Source organism: Nanorana parkeri, unplaced genomic scaffold (genome assembly GCF_000935625.1).
Source record: "Nanorana parkeri isolate BGI_ZX_2015 unplaced genomic scaffold, ASM93562v1 scaffold230, whole genome shotgun sequence".
Classification (NCBI taxonomy): Eukaryota; Metazoa; Chordata; class Amphibia; order Anura; family Dicroglossidae; genus Nanorana; species Nanorana parkeri.
Genome location: NW_017306498.1, coordinates 119965 through 137415, shown reverse-complemented (window position 1 = coordinate 137415; position 17451 = coordinate 119965). Strand labels below are relative to the sequence as shown.

Genomic DNA, 17451 nt, shown 5'->3' with positions numbered 1-17451 from the left:
TACGTCTCCCGTCACGAAGGGGTTAATTAGTGCGTTCTGGCCACTAACTGTGCTGGAATGCACTGCATGTGGTGTGAACAAGCCCCTTTAGGATGCACTGGTCAGCACAGACACATAAGGGTGCTCATTCGGGCCAGTCTTTTGGGATTTAACTGGGACAGCACCTCCCTTTTATTTTTCACCAGGTACATCTGTCCTTCAGTTCAGCAAAACACACTGAGAATCAGCAGTAGCCCAGACTACATAGACATTCTAAATTCTCCACATTTATTGAATATATTTACACTAAAGTAGGAACTCTACCGAGCCAAAACAGGAAAAACACAACACTAAAAATACAATCACTATATACAGCTGTATATTGGTTTGGTTCTCATGAGCCACACGTGTTGACACTGGCAAACCTCTGATGGATGCTGTGGAGGAGATGTTTGGGTAGACAGTCCAGGGAGCCAGACAGGATCTCCTTATAGAGGATTACGGTCTCTAGACAAAGCCTGAAATCAATGAGAAACGCATCAGAACCCAGGGTCAGCCTCTTCCGTATGTGGCGTTATTCAGGACAAGTGCAGGTAGCAATCAGAGTTTTCTCACCCATCTGACTGTAGTATATTAAAATGTATTCTTCAATAGAATTGAGCTTTGCATGGACTTAATAATGTCAGATGTGTGTATGTAGGAGAGACTCTGTAACTATGTGCCACTAATAACACAGACTAAAGATAATATGAAGGGGTGTCTAGATTATTATTATCAGGTATTGAGGTGTTTCAAGTGAAGGGTACTGTTATACTACAACATACAAAGACATTTTAGACAACTGAACTTCCAGCCTTGTGGTAACAGTTTGCACACAGGGGCTCAGTCATGCTGGAACAGTAGAGCGCCTTCACCAGAGTCTGATGCCCATGGGATGTCCAAAATGCTCATATAGGTGTCCACATTATTAATATTAAAGAATAGTTTTATTATGAAAGAACTTGAGTGGCCTATACAGAGCCCTGAAACAATTTTAGGATTAAAGGAACTATGAGGCGAGTGGACTACACTCATCCTCATAGTTACAGCCAATTTGCGACATTGAAACTGTCACAGGTTGACTCTAAAGATCGGGCAGTGAGCGAACACATACAGTCGCTCGCTCACTTCCGGATCATCTTCCTGCAGAGAGCGGTGACTGTCAGTCATTGCTCCCCGCACTGCCTGGAGGAACGGACGGGAGGGCACAGCTGGCTATCTAATCAGCTGGGTGAATCTCGACAGTATTGTCAGGACCCGTCCCGGCTGCAGCGCTCTCAGTATATAGCGAGCTATAGCCAGATCTATACTGAGCTTTGGGTCACGGGAGGAGGTTAGTATATGTCCTTCCCGTGACCCTAAAGAGAACTATGGGATGAAAAGGTTACTCATCCAAAAAGGTTTTCTCATCCAACACCAGCTCCTGTCCTCACAAATGCTCTTTAAGCTCACCATGCCCAATTACAATCTTCTTTAAATCTACCAACAAGTATGTAGTGCAGGGGTCTGCCTGATCGGATTTAAATTGAATAGTTTAGGTAGGTCCACATATTACATAGCTGTGGTAGATCTAAAGTTGACTATATATAGTCAGATTGTAACATGTGTGATGAGCCTTAAGCTGAATGGCCACAAATTCCCACACACTCCAAAATCTTGTGAAAAACCTTCCCAGGGGAGTCCATGTAACGGTTGTAGCCACATGGGCGTGGGAGGGGAACAAAGCTATATTAATGCCCATGATATTAGAAGAGGATATCCAACAAGCTAATATAGATGTCATCAGGTGTCCACAAATGTTTAGCAATACAGTGGTACCTCGGCTCGCGAACAGGAAGTTCGGCAAAATTTTGCTTCCGTTTGCAAACTTTGCATCGGGTGACGAACACAACCGCAGCCATCTTCCCCGCTCTGACACACGGTCGTGGCTTCCTCTAGGTCAGCGGTTCTCAACCTGTGGGTTGGGACCCCTATGGGGGTCGAATGACAATTTGCCAGGGGTTGCCAGGAGTCTCCCGCTATTAGATAGCGGCTCCCGGCCGAGCGGGAGAGAAACACTTTCTACCGGAAAGGTTTAATCTGCTCGATCGAGCAGAGTAAACCTTTCGCTGCCATCGTTTTTACATTTTTATTTCGGACATCGGGGCCCCGGCCGCCGTAAGTCAGAAAAAAAAAATCAGCATTGGAATATATAGCTATATTCCTATTGGCTATTTCACTTTGCAATAGCAAACTAGCTATTGCACCCACCCACTGCTGCTGCTGTCAATCAGCAGAGGGGGGACCTGCAGTTCTCCATCAGGTCCCCATCTAGTGATTATCATCATTATTATTAATAATAAAAGCTGACACCCTTGGCTTGTGTTATATGGTTTGCCATTTTAGCTGTTACGCCAGTGGTTCTCATCCTGTGGGTCGCTGTGTGATTTCTGCTGTGCTAGGTGAGAGTCCTCCTCAGCCCTCTCCCAGCGCAGCAGTGTCAGTTCTCCCCGCAACGCCGCCAGATGTCGCTGCAGCAGCCGCGTCAACCCTAAATTTTACCGTTGGGGGTCACCACAACTTGGCAAATGTTACCAAGGGGTCCCGGCACCAGAAAGGTTGAGAACCACTGCTCTAGGTGATATTGCGGTCTGAACACAGTTCGATTCCGTTCGCGACCAGAATCGTGAAACAAATTACATTTGTTAACCAAGGTACCACTGTATAGCGTATTAAAGAATCATTTTAGGAAATCGTGTTCCCAAACCTTTTATAACACTCACCTTACAAGAGACCTTGGCTGAACAGAGAACACCAGCACTTCATTACTATGAGCCTGTACAGAGAAAAACATCATCAAACGTCCCATCAATTTGAAAGGCCGCTCCGGAACTACGTCATGTGTAACATTACCGCTTTGTGATGGGCGAGTAGATTGTTGGCACATCCTCCAAAGACAAATATTTCACCCTCTTTAGTGGCACATGCTGTATGCCACAGCCTAGGAATGTAAAATGAATGTATTGTTACTTTGGATAAACACATTAATGAGGTTTATAGTCACATCCATATTATTAAACACACGGGGTGAGTATGATGTACATGCATTCACGAGATCCCCCAGCCCAGGAGGCACTGGACACACTCATAATGATGTATACTTCATATATTCCCTATGTTAGAGGCTAATTCCATTTTCTTACCAAGTGTGAGAATGAAATAACCCCCAAAAATCTGCCTCCTCCTCTCCCCACCCTCACTGGTCAATTTGTGGAAACCACCGTATACCCCTCCCACCGAAGCTGGTCTATGGTCCATAGCCCAAACTGCAGCTCTGCACGGAGCATTTTGAACAACAGTCAGCATTGGTCACCTAACCACGCTGACCAATGAGAAGCACTTCTCGCTGGTCAGCTGACCAATGAGTGCTCGGTATTTACAAGCATTATTCAAAATGCTCAGTGCAGGGCTGCAGTTTGGTGTACAGACCATACACTACTCTTTAAAGAAATACAGGGCCTCTACATGTGACCGTACACCAGGATAGAAATACAGGCATGGAGGCATATTTCTGAGCAAGGGGGAATATCTAATCAGAACACTAAAATATATCAGTACTGAGTGGACTGATCCTTTAAGCCTCTGCCAAATAATGGCTATTCCTTTCATCTTGGCCTAAAGCTGAGGTAACGGACTCTAGTTCTGCCTGCAGGCAAGCAGCAAAGTTTGACACCTCTAAACGCTGCAAGCAAAGTTTTGTTTTTGGTTCCCCTATCGCATTTTTGTGTAGTTTTGTCTGCACACACAGAGGATGTCCCAAGGATGTGAGGACCAGAAAGGATGTTGCCATATATGTTACCTGGGTTTATCAGCGTGACAGCTCTGGAAAGGAATCCACTCATTCGTCCTGAGATTGTACAGCCACGTGTCACCTGAGTACAAATCAGAGGAAGCAATGTCATTGCAGGAGAGGAGCCGGTACAACTGTGCACGACTGAAGGCAAGGCCGGAGTTCAGCTTTAAAACGTGTAAGCTCTTCATCCTCACTTCACTATGTAAATTGGACTTCACATCAGATAGATTTTGTCATGGTAAGTGCAGTATAATGGGTAACTAACATATGCAGGGATGACAGTACTCCCACTGGCAATGCCTTCATTTGCTGGGGCCATCATCCAGGGCCAGCATCTACTTCCTGGACTAAGGCTGGGTTTACACCTAGGCATATCGAATATGAACGTTTGTCGTGCATTTCGTGTCGCACGTTTTTACCGCGTTTTTTACTGTGTGACAAACACGCGTTTCCGAGGGCTACCTGGCTGTATCGCAATGGATACGCGCGCCAAATACGCTCCTGTACTTCTTTGGGCGTAGGGCGTTTTGTAGCGCGTTCATACGGCCTGTAATACGCCCAGGTGTGAACCATTCCCATAGGAAATAATGGGATTTTGGTGTTTGAGCGTTTTGCAGAGCATAGGAAAGCGCTACAAAACGCCCAGGTGTGAACCGGCCCAAGACACTGGTTCAGAAATGACAATCATGTAAATCCTGGTGCCTACAGGTTATAGTTAAGTTACACTACTGCGGTCTGATCACTGGAGGAAAGGAGACTGTACAGGGGGGGGGGGGGGGGCGGCGTTTTGGGGGGGGGGCCCTTAAGCATTTTCATTGCACCTCATTACCTTTGCATGGTTAGTAATGTCAGTCACTTACTCAAAGGTTGCTTATCAGTGGTAAATCCTCCAAAAAGAAAAAGAGTATGAGGTGAAGCTTCTGTCAACGAATGCCAAGACCTTCCCACTGGGATAACACCTTGTGTAATCCTATGACAAGGAAATAGAGGCAATGAAGGACCAAAGAGGCAGACCCTGGATCCTAGTAAATGTATTAGCTGTAAATGTACAAAATGGCAGCTTCCATTCTGTATGGGAAAAATGGTCACTTAAAGCTGAACTCCAGGCAATTATAAAAGACGCACCTTAATGCAGCTCTGTTTTCATTTACCGGTATACATCTAACAATATGCGTTTGGCTTGGTATCAGCCTCTTACAATCCCATTACAGCAAAGCTTAGCCAATCAGTTGTACTGCAATGCAAGGAGCATGCCAATAGGAAGAGAGCAGGACAACAGAGAGATGAGCTCATCAGTCTACTGCTTCTCCTTCTCTGTCCTGTCACAGGCCAGGGGAGGGACAAGACCTGTAAAGCCGGCCATACACCTAGAGATTATCTGCAGACTTTCTATGGTCAAATGAAAAAATTGCAACAGCTTCCTCCATCTACGCTAAACTGTGTGGATGGAGGAATCTCCCACTGGGCCGAGCTTCAGTATCTTGCTAGTCGGTCCGCTGACTGTCAAAATTCCTGAACAATCTGATTGGATGCAGGCTCTGTTAAAGGTATTTTGACAGCCAGCGGGGCCGACTAGCAAGATACTGAAGCTTGGCCCAGTGGGAGGTTCCTCCATACACACAGTTTAGCGTAGATGGAGGAATCTGTTGCACTTTTTCCATCTGACCATAGAAAGTCTGCAGATAAGCTGGCCATACACCTACAGGTTAAGTCAGAGAAAATCAGGTCTGCTGCCCTGACAAATCTGGCTGTGTGGCACAGCTGTGTACATTTGCAGACAGTATGGACAGAAATACAAATTCTTTGGCAGGTAAAACGGCTCCCATATATATCTATTTGATCTGTAATTTAGCTGTTTACCTGGAATTCAGCAAAACCCAATATGAAAAGCAGAGCTCTCACTGCAGAGGATTCGTAAAAAAAAAAAAAGGCAAACTGCTTACACTTCATGCCACTCCCAGGTATCCAGATTCAGATAGTGCAGATCGTTCATTCTGGAGTCCTAGAGAAGGGTGAAATGATGTTTTCATAAAGAGACATCGTGTTGGGAGACGCAGAGACAAGTCATCAGATCTCGCCGCTACTCACTCTGTATCTGCCGCCAAAAACATAACCTCGATTTCCTACCGTGGCGCAAGCGTGAGCCGCCCGCGGAGAGGGGCACTTACCCTGGAAAGAAATGTAGAATTAATAGCCATCAATACTTGTTCTGAAGTGAATATCGGCACTTTCAGTTTATAGGTCATTCTGACTTCTCTGGTGCTAGAACCGGGATCAAAACCCAATTGGATTTTCAATTTAAAATCAGCTAAATACATTCCAGATGCATGAAAACAGAAGGTGCTCATTGTCTTACAATTCATTTTCTTTCAAATGCAGCAACAGCAAGCAGAAAAGTCTGTTCCCTGCTAGCATGCAGCAGAGCCTCTGCTCTCTGTGTGAAAGCAGAGGCCTCTCTGCAGAGGTCTGACACACCCAGGTAACCTTATAGCTCTGCAATCAGCAAAGCTCATGCTCCATGTTAACTGGCGATCTCTAGCTCAGCGGGGGACCTGTCAGACCTCTACAAAGAGACCACTGCTTCCCCACACAGGGCAAGAGTCCTTCTCTGCAACATGCTGGCAAGGGACAGGCTTTTCTACTCAAGCTGTGGTGGTTTTCTAAACAAAATGAACTGTAAGACCTGGCACACCTCTAGTTTTAATTTAAATTAAGTTCAATTGGGCTTTAGGCTGGGTTCACACCTAGGCGTATCCAATACGTTTTTACCGCGATCCACGGTAAAAAACGCGCGACAAACGTGCGTTTCCGAGGGCTACCTGGTTGTATCCCAATGGATACGCGTGGCAAATATGCCCCAAAGAAGCTCCTGTACTTCTTTGGGCGTAGGGCGTTTTGTAGCACGTTCATACGGCCTGTAATACGCCCAGGTGTGAACCATACCCATAGGAAATAATGGGATTTCGGTGTTTGAGAGTTTTGCAGAGCGTAGGAACGCGCTACAAAATGCTCAGGTGTGAACGTATACAGTAATTGGGTGTAAAGTAAGATGGACAGAGGATGCAGTGTTTCTCAAAGTACAAGACATAAGACGATGGATGAAACCTATGACCACACATAACCAATCTATACAAGTCATGACACAGACCTATGCAACTGCACTAGCCGTGCGTGTACACTTATTCCCTATGCAAAGGACCCAACAGTAGTCCCATCTCTGAATAATATCCTCAAGCATCTGGGAAATCCATGCTGATTGAATGATTCCCCCTCTGAGAATGGGAAAGTCTGCACAGGTCAGAGGTGGCCTATAGACATGCAATCATTTCCTTCTCCATTATCAAACCTATATACAAGGCTATCATGTTGCCACTTTATAGATCGCTGGTTCGGCCTCATCTGGAGCATGTGGTCCAGTTTTGGTCACCAGTCCACAGGAAGGATGTCCTTGAACTGGAGAGAGTCCAGAGAAGGGCAACCAAATTAGCTAAGGAGATGGAGGACCAAAGCTACGAGACAAGGCTACTAAATCTAAACATGTTTACTCTGGAAGTGAGGAGACTAAGGGGAGATATGATTTTCTTGTACAAGCTGTTCAATGGTGATAGCAACATCACTAATAAACTCTTTACGGTAACCTCCATAACAAAGACTAGAGGCCACCACCTAAAATTAGTGGAGAAAAAAAAATTCAAGCACAAGGGGCGTAAGGGCTTCTTCACAGTAAGAGCGGTCAGGGAATGGAACTCGTTGCCGCAAGCAGTGATCTCAGCCAAGAGTGTTGAATCATTCAAAAAGCATTTGGATGATTTCCTCAGAGGCCGTAATATACAGGGGTACAGGTACACTTAAGAAGGAGATGGCACATGGACTAATCTACAGTCACACATGTAAATGCACATGCATACACGCTATAGGTTGGACTTGATGGACCTGTGTCTTTTTTCAACCTCAAATACTATGTAACTTTAGGAGCAATAAGTAGATAATACGTAAGCCCTCCTTACCAGCTCATCTTGAGTTGTATTGTAATGTCTTCCGTATATTGTAAAGTGTGTGTGTGTGTGTGTGTGTGTGTGTGTGTGTGTGTGGGTGTGTGTGTGTGTGTGTGTGTGTGTGTGTGTGTGTTTTTGTTTACTTATAATCTGGATTTTCTATGATCGCCTTGCATGCTCATTCTTTCCTATGACACGCCACACTGGTCTATATAACAAATCGTCTACCCAGATTTCTCAAAAGATTGCCAACTCTTCTCCATTACAAGCAATAAAACATTGTTGTTTAGCCTTTGATTTCAAACTCGTTACTCCGAGTGAAAGTTTTCTATGCAGACCGAGACTGAAATGATTTCTTACCGTAGGTACAATGCGACTCCAGGCGAAGCTGTCTAGATTCAATAGATAAACGTGATTATTCCAGCCTCTTGGATGTCCTGCATTCTGCAACACCAGACCATGGGAACAATCAGAAGGCTATACTTAAAAATATAAATCATCCAATCCAAAAGAACAAATCTGTTAGGCAGCGTTTCTATGAGCTTTGAAAAGAAGGCCGGCAAGTTTTCTTTAAAATAAATCTAAACCCAAATAATAACCTAGCCTACTTCCTACACTCGCTCTGCTCAATATCCCAATCCCCCCACCCCACCCACACTTACCTGATCCTGCTTCCCAGCTTCCACAAATCCAGTACCAGTACTGGACCACAGCCATTACCTATCAGCAGCAGTGACTGGATGTCTATGCCTGAGAAAGCACTTCCTACACACAGCAGAAAGGGACCAGTGCCCAAGCTGAACTTAAGCTAAAAAGCTACATACACGTATGAAATACATATACAAGAAACTGTTTTACCTACCAAAGGATTTGTATGTCTATCCTATCACTCTGCAGTCAGCACAGCTCATGCTCCTCCATGACTGGAGAGCTCTGACTCTGCAGTGGGAGTGGCAGACCTCTGCAGAGAGACCACTGCTTCCCTACAAAAAGCAAGGATCTTTCTCTGCAGCGTGCTGGCAGAGGGGAGGCTTTTCTACGAAGACTCTGGCTACTCTCAATTAAAAAAAATTAATAAAATAAAAAAAAAGATACGGCATTATATATATACTGCAAGTATATAGTGGTGCATAGAATAAAAGGAAGGAAACAAATGTAATCTGTACATGTGTATGATTAACATCTCAACAAGGAACACCACACACCCAACCGCTCTCAGTTTGTTGTTGTAGTTAGAACCGCAGACAAATAGAAGAGTGATCTTTACACCGCAATCTATGTACACAATGCCGCCTACAGAATACATACGCCAAATGACGTCTCGTCAAACTCAAACGTCCCGACTGTATCTTCTCTGAAATAGCCATAGCCACCAAAGTAGATGAGCCTGAAAGAGAAATGTGAAGAGGTTTGCGGTGACCCAGCTATCAGTATGAAGGAATGAGGAGAATGCTTATTATCTCATTGTGTTTTGGAAAGTACAAGGGGGGGGAAACAAAGCCATATTATCCAACGGTGAAAAATATCACATTGTCAACTAGATCTATATAGAGGGTCAATGTTATCCTCACTATGCCGCTGTCGAGTGTATACACGGAACAAAGATAGGTAAAATTTAGGGATGCACCGAAATTTCGTCTGCAAAAAAATGGTACTATGGGCAAAATGCCGATAGTACCAAAATGGCTGAAAATGTGGTGCATCCCCAGCTTCTCTCCTCCCTGCTGGGCGTCGGTCTGTGTCCCTTCTGATCCCCGCTGCTCTCACCCGCCTGTGTCGGCAGAGGCAGCGAGGAACCGAGGAGACACAAGATCCAGCTGCCGGCGCCCAGCGGGGAGGCGAGAAGCTTTCAGAAGGCCAAGTGGGGTAGTGTGGGGACGAGACAGCTGTTAGCTGTCACAGTAGGCCGAGCTCTCCTGTGACAGGCGGAGCAGTCAGGATGGAGGGTGGAGTACAAACACCCAGCGTTCAGTACTGATCGCTGAGTGTTTGTAAATAACTGAGGACATAGTAAGCTTATGGTGTACCCAGTTATGAATGAATCGGAAGTGCTCTACATCACTTCCTCTTCAATTACGATTGTGGCTCTGGCTGATTGTTGATTTGGGCTGATCCGAGGTCAGAAGTGCATGCATGCGCAGGGGCAGATCCCGAGGTATGGAGTGCATGCGCGGGGGCAGATTCCGAGGTATGGAGTGCATGCATTGGGGCTGAACACGTTTTGTGTGTGCAGCAGTTAATCCATTTTGCACTCACAGCTGTACTGCTGATGGCAAGTTAAACTCATTATTAATGATTATATAATAATTCAACAGTTTAACTTGCCATTAGCAGTACATCTAAGTGCAAATGCTGAAAAATAAGCCTTGTAAGAGCTACAAGTCTTTCAGCTTTTGCTATCACAGCTGTACGAGTCTACACCGGATATCTAGCACTTGTGAACATGGCACTTAAAGTGACATTAAACCCTCAGATTTTTTAACATAAACCAATACTGTAATGTCTGCCTTACTGTAATCCATGGTAGTTTCCCCTTCTCTTTGCTGCTCTTCCTTTTAAATCCTCATGTCTTCTCATGTTGGGGGAGAACTTCCCTTTGCAGCTGAGTGCCTCTTCCTGTAGTGCTGGCTCAGGTTACAAACCTATACACAGACACCATATATCCATTCCTGAGGCAAGGCAGTCTGCTGCAAAACAGAAGTTCTGCCAAGCATGAGAACAGATACAGATTTAAAAGGAAGAGCAGCAAAGAGAAGGGAAACAACCATGGATTACAGTAAGGCACACATTACAGTATTGGTTTATGTTAAAAAATCTGAGGGTTTAATGTCACTTTAATGTGGAAAAGGTTGCTGACCCCTGAAGTACAGTGCCCCCAGCTGCTGCAGAGAAAAGGCATGTCCTTGCTGTAGACAGTAAACAAGTGAGCATGTGCGTGTGTACCAGATAGAATGAAAGATCTACTGCATTGGATGATTTCCCGACGGCTGCCCGCCATCTAACATTTACAGGATATCAGCACACGAGGCACGGCAGCCACTCACTTGTTCTGATACACCCATACACCCAGCTTGTCCTTCGGTGATGGCGGAGTTCCTTTACACTCCACCTTCTCCCAGAAATAATCACCATCTCTGTTGCTCAGATTCAACATAAATAACTGCAATAAAAAAGGAACAGAGGAGACGGTTCTGAGACTGCAGATTCAATATCATGTAGGCTGTCAAGAACTCTGCAAACGGCTGCTACAAATCCACTGACCATGTTAGTGTTTCCACGAGCGTGATGGCCTCCAAACAAGTAGAGCACATTGTCCACACAGGCGGCACAACTGCCGGACATGGAGGGAGGGATGTTCCCCGTCGTCTTCATCCTTTGCCTGGAATGAAACGCGGAGCCGCATAAACACTATGATAAGACGGTCACACTGTGCCGATTCCTATGCATGGAATAAAAGACTTGCTGGGAAATAAGTCAGAGCAAAGGAAACACTTATGGCGGCTGCTGTTTGCCTGGCTGTCATGCTGAACCTTTTGATACCATATCCGAGTCCCTGTGCAGAATCACGCATTTGGATCTGACCTGCATGCTTCTTTCAGGTCAGCAATGCAAAGGACTGAAGGCCGGAAATCAGCAGAACAGCCAGATAGCTGGCAATTTTGGAGGGGGGATAGTAATGACTGCACCCAGTCATTTGGCTTTACTTTAAAAAGGAGAACTATGGGGTCAGTGTTTTTCCCCATAGTTCTCCTTAGGGTAACGGGAGGACACAAACTAGCGTCCTCCCGTTACCCTAAGCTCAGTATACTGAGACGCCGCAGCGGATCCCGACGTAGATGACGGGATCCGCCCAGCTGCGTGAGTGACAGCTGGCTCTGCCTATCTAGAGGCAGAGCCAGCTGTACCCGCCCCCTCTCCGTCCGTTCCGCCAGTCAGGGCTGGCAGATCGGAGCGGGGAGAGGGGGAATCCAGCCCCTCCCCCTGTCACGGCAGAGAGCCATGACAGGATCCAGAGGCGAGCGAACCCGGTATGTGTTCGCTCACCTCCCGATCTACTGAGCCGACCTGTGACAGTCTCATTGTCACAGGTCGGCTAGAACTATGGAATGTATTTAGATGGATTGGGCTTTAAAGGAGAACTATGAGGTGAGTGCTTTTCACTCACCTCATAGTTCTCCTTTAAAGCCCAATCCATCTAAATACATTCCAGGTACAGCCAGACAAAAGCCGTGCAACGTTTTACAGTTTGTTTTCCGTAGAGAGCAGCCACAGCCCCTGCCAGCATGCTGCAGAGAAGGAGCCTTGTTCTCAGTGTTGAAGTAGTCGCCTCTCTGCAGAGGTCCAACACGTCCCCCTGCTGAGTCAGAACCAAAAATCTCCAAGCAGCATGAAGCATTGTATTTGCCAGTTGTAAAGCTCTAGCTTCGAGTCCTCAGGGGAACACGTCGGAATCTCTGCAGAGAGAACGCTGCTTTCACATAAAGAGGGTCCTGAAATATAGCATGGCAGGGGAAAGGCTTTAATACTTAGGCTGTGGTTGCTTTTTAGGGCTCATTCACACAGGTGTGAACATCTGTATGGCATGCATGCCCGTGCAGAGACCTGCTCCCGGAAGCCGCCTGCACATTGCTATGGGATGCGGCTGCACGCTGCCACACTGTCTACGTCCAAGTGTGGGCACCTGAACCTGCATGGATGTGCAGGTTGGGGGGGGGGTCGCCTTGTAGCTGTGTCTTCCCATGGGGAGTTACAGGCGGGTGCATGCAGTTATATGCGGCACCGTCTCTCCTGTGCAGATCTGGACAGCATGCGCTCCCATGTGAATGAGCCCTTAAAGAAAACAAACGTTAAACACCTTATTTGGATGGAGAGTTTCCTTTATGTCCCTTCCAAAGATTTTCCTTCTTGTACACGAAGGGCACATTTCTGTTTCACTTCCTGGTCCAGTTAATTTTTTGTTCCCCTGACAAAGGTCACCAGGACAAAGAGGGGGTGAATCCCCCTCTCCCCCCAGTGGGTACACAGACTGAAATAACTCACCACGGGTTCTAATCAGTTTCTAAACTTCGAAAAAACTAACTTTAGCTATAGATATATTTAAAGGCTGACAAATGGATTTCCTCGCTGTTATTACCCATAATGCATTCCCATGACTCCCCTGTCACACGGATATTGATGGCTGACCTGACCAATTAAAGTCCCATTGTGTATGACCGACTTGCACCTACCAGGTTCCGTGCTCCATGTCGTAAATCCAGATTTCATCTCTTGGCAAATAAAAGTCATAAAATCCTCGAACGGGAGCATTCTGGAAAATAAATGGGAAAAATATATTATACTACATCTGGAGGACGGACCCCAGAATAAACCACAGCGATAACAACAGAGGGCGCAGGGTGTGCCGAGCTGCGCGGAGGGCGCAGGGTGTGCCGAGCTGCGCGGACGGCGCAGGGTGTGCCGAGCTCTGTGGAGGGTGCGCTGTGTGCCGAGCTCTGTGGAGGGTGCGCTGTGTGCCGAGCTCTATATACTGATGTACAGTGATGGAGGGTGCGCTGTGTATGCTGAGCTCTATATACTGATGTACAGTGATGGAGGGTGCGCTGTGTGCCGAGCTCTATATACTGATCTCTATGGCAGCCCCAGCCTGTCACCTTGTATCCTCCCCACACAAACATCCGGGATCCGTCACTGACGGCCACGTGACCGCTGCGCTCGGCCGGGACGCTGTCATCCGCCGGGCCCTCCGCGTCCTCCTCTTCACCATCTTCCTCGTCCTCCTCCACATCCGCGGGGGCCTCCTCATTCTCATCCGCCATCCCTAAACTCCTCTGCAATTGTCACAGCAGCGTCTGAAGTCCCTGCGTTCTGCGTCACGGCCGTACTGCAAGATCACAGAGCCGCCATGATGGATGAGGGCACTGGGGAGGGTAACGCAGCGCCACCTTGTGGTCGGCCTAAGTAGTGCACAGCACCAGCGCTTGGGGAGGCTGGGAAGGCAGAGCAGTGGTGGTCAGCTGGTTTCATATAGGGGGGTCTTAAAAGGTATGTCAATTCTATGAATAAACCTATTTTATTCGCACATTTATGGTCTGTTAACCATGCTGATGGAAAGTATTTTGTGATAGCTCTTCAAAAAAAATCCTTGAGCTGATCAGAAATCCAGTGAACTCAATATTTCCTGTGCACACTAATGTGTTATCAGTGCTGCCCAGTTCATTAATGCAATATAGCGCAGATCATCACCAACTCCTAGATGTGGTGGGTGCATTGTTTTCTGGGGGTTTTTTTTTTTTTTGGTTACTGGAAACTCCTCCTGGTTAGTGATTGGCTCGGGCATGTTCGCAGCTCCACGTGCCGAGCCAACCAGGAAGCTGACAGCGCCAATCACAGGTACTGAGACATTATTCCGGTCCGCAGCTGCAGAGAGCGGGAAATGTCTCCGTGCCTGTGATTGGCGCTGTCAGCTTCCTGGCGGGCTCGGCACATGGAGCTGCGAACACGCACAAGCCCATTGCTAGAGGAGAGGGAGAGATGTTCTTGAGTCCTAGAATTCTTCCTGTCCTAGGGTGACAACTTGGTCACTGTGCTGAGAGCTCAGAGCGAGCACACTGCGGGCACACATATATGTGGCAGCCTGGCATTAAAGCCCATCTCCGTGGCGCACCATATATGTATGAGGCTGGCGTCATGGGGTTAATTCATATTTTACTTCAGTGTCCATAAGTAAGCAAAGAAAACACTGGCAGCTGAGCACCAAAGGGCTGCGGGTTGGGCGCCACATTTACTATAGAAGTATGTTCATTAGGACGGGAAAATCAGAGTGACCAGATCTGGCTCTGCAATGCTATATTTCTGGCTCTGCGGTACACTCACATGCTATATTTCTGGCTCTGCGGTACACTCACATGCTATATTTCTGGCTCTGCGGTACACTCACATGCTAGATTTCTGGCTCTGCAGTACATTCACATGATCTTCGGTACACTCACATGCTATATTTCTGGCTCTGCAGTACACTCACATGCTAGATTTCTGGCTCTGCGGTACACTCACATGCTAGATTTCTGGCTCTGCAGTACATTCACATGATCTTCGGTACACTCACATGCTATATTTCTGGCTCTGCAGTACACTCACATGCTATATTTCGGGCTCTGCGGTACACTCACATGCTAGATTTCTGGTTCTGCCGTACATTCACATGATCTTCGGTACACTCACATGCTATATTTCTGGCTCTGCAGTACACTCACATACTATATTTCGGGCTCTGTGGTACATTCATATGCTCTGCAGTACATTTACATGCTATATTTCTGGCTCTGCGGTACACTCACATAATATATTTCGGGCTCTGTGGTACATTCACATGCTCTGCAGTACATTTACATGCTATATTTCTGGCTCGGGGGTACATTCACATGCTATATTTCACGCTTACATGATCTAGTTTTTAATACTAACACACTAGAGATACTATATTAATAACATGACAGACTCCCTGTAATGATGATGAATAGCCCCCAGATTATTATTCCACAAAGAAAGGACGACAGAAGAGACCTCCCATAACTACACAAGGCAGGAAATGTGACATGTGACAGTGTTTATTCTGAGCTGATGTAATAAACGTTAGAACACTCTCTTTCATTACAAAACATATAAAATATACATTTTTCTGTTTAACAATTAAAAATAAACACTTGAAAACGGAACAATATTATAATATCAAAACGGATATGAAATAAAATGGCGGCGGCACAGACGCGGGGTCTCTGGACCTCCGAAAGGACACGTTGCAGCTTCTATAGGAGTCTGGTTGGATGAAGCTCATACTGGGAAGACTTAGAAAAGTGGAAGCCAACGGAGCAGCCGTGATGCCCGTAACATAAAATAAAACATTTCCAGCGATCATTCTTATAATGCTGATTAAGGGCTCATTCACAGGGGTGTGCATATCCGTACGGTGTGCACGCCTGTGCGGAGACCTGCTACCAGGAGGGAAAGATGCTGCGTGGAATTGCTTGCAGCCACCTGTACATCCTATGGGGACGCACCGACCTGAACCAGCACATTCATGCAGGTCCAGGTGTAGGTCCTGCACTGTCTGCGTCCAAATGCAAGCACCTGGACCTGCACAGATTCCTCCATCTACGCTAAACTGTGTTGATGGAAGAATCTCCCGTTGGGCCAAGCTTCAGTATCTTGCTGGTCGGCCCCGCTGGCTCTCAAAACACCTGAACAGTGCCTGCATCCAATCAGATTGTTCAGGTGTTTTGACAGCCAGCGGGGAGACTAGCAAGATACTGAAGCTTGGCCCAGTGGGAGATTCCTCCATCCACACAGTTTAGCGTAGATGGAGGAATCTGTTGCACTTTATCCATCTGACCATAGAAAGTCTGCAGATAACCTATAGGTGTATGGCCAGCTTACAGCTTGTTCCTCGTCCCCTAGACTTAGGGAGAATTTAACTCTTGGCATTGCACAGGCAGAGGGGTCCACTGCAAGGATCTTTTTTTTTTTAATGTCTGGAGTTCAGCTCTAAACCAGTTCCTTAAACCTTAAACTCCTTTCTGCTAATAAATGGAAGTCACTGGGGTGAAGGGAGGGTGGAGGTAGTGTAGTATGCACTATATAGACATCTAATGCAGCAGGTCCCCAATTCAAAGACCTGGCTGAAGTAACATCAATGACCTCCTCCTTCCTCCCGTTCCTATAGTTCAAACCAATACTTTGAATAGGCAAATCAGAGTACAGAGGCGAGTAAGTAACAAATAAACCATACGCACAAGGCTGAGCCCATCCAGGCTCTACCAAATAACATAGTGTGGTGTTGACCTTTTAAAATGATATTTCAGATAGGGACACACACTGGAAGGCTGAATATCCATCTATGTATACCATATATAAATTCCAGAGGTGAGATCTCACCACTGCTACAGAGCCTCACTCCTCTTGTTAAAGCAGAGGAAGTCTCAATCTATCTACTGCTTCTTTCTTTAAAATGAAAATCCAACAGGGAGCGCTAAAATTGCTTAACAATAGGTACTGCTCATGGGCAGACCTGTAAACTCAAGTCAGAGGTCCGCCATAGTACCCAGAAAGTATTGCTTGGCTGGTGATTCAACCTGTCAACGTCCTCTCAAAACGGAAATATCTGTTCTAGGTGGACTGTCCCTTTAAGCATAAAACAGTTGAATTTTTGCTTGTTTAAAGCAAAACCAAATGGTTAAAGTAAACCTATCACAAACTTGAGTAGTTCAAAATGAGCATATGATGGGGAAAAAATATGAGGATACTTTCAGTAAAAAAAAAAAAACCTGTATGTAAAATGATCGTCATATCCAGAGTATGGAGCCTACACCCTTACAGCCAAAGTTGACATTTGTATATGACTTGACCAGCCCCATCTTGTCACTCAAGCTTATGTATTGGCCACTCTAGTGATAGGTGGGCCTCATTGACCAAAAGGTAGGATTGAACAGTGGAAGGGGCCAGGGCCAAGTTCAACTTTTTTGGCTGCCTATATCAATGGATCTCTTAAATCTGCCGTTTTCACTGAAGGCCACCTCTATTATGCATGTATTCATCATATGCTCCCTTTAA

The 17451-nt window shown here is 46.2% G+C and overlaps 1 protein-coding gene across 1 annotated transcript; it reads right to left on the bottom strand.

Annotated features, from left to right (window-relative positions):
* Positions 1–247: 247 nt before the first annotated feature.
* KLHDC2 (kelch domain containing 2) lies at positions 248–13704 on the bottom strand. The gene is made up of 13 exons (XM_018556265.1): positions 13497–13704; positions 13074–13153; positions 11107–11224; positions 10890–11005; positions 9154–9232; positions 8206–8289; positions 5939–6019; positions 5794–5852; positions 4711–4820; positions 3857–3929; positions 2911–2998; positions 2781–2833; positions 248–497 (listed from the first exon to the last, which is right to left on the bottom strand). The coding sequence occupies exons 1-13, from the start codon at positions 13659–13661 to the stop codon at positions 374–376; spliced, it is 1230 nt and encodes a 409-aa protein (XP_018411767.1). The 5' UTR covers positions 13662–13704; the 3' UTR covers positions 248–373.
* Between the last annotated feature and the right edge of the window lie 3747 nt (positions 13705–17451).

Bases quoted from the DNA above. Each gene is read 5' to 3' on its own strand.
- KLHDC2 (XM_018556265.1), bottom strand. From the start codon at position 13,661: ATGGCGGATGAGAATGAGGAGGCCCCCGCGGATGTGGAGGAGGACGAG. The intron at 2,834-2,910 runs GTAATGTTACAC...TTCTCTGTACAG, and splicing joins TACTCGCCCATCACAAAGCG to GCTCATAGTAATGAAGTGCT. The intron at 498-2,780 runs GTGAGTGTTATA...CATTGATTTCAG, and splicing joins CAGCCAAGGTCTCTTGTAAG to GCTTTGTCTAGAGACCGTAA.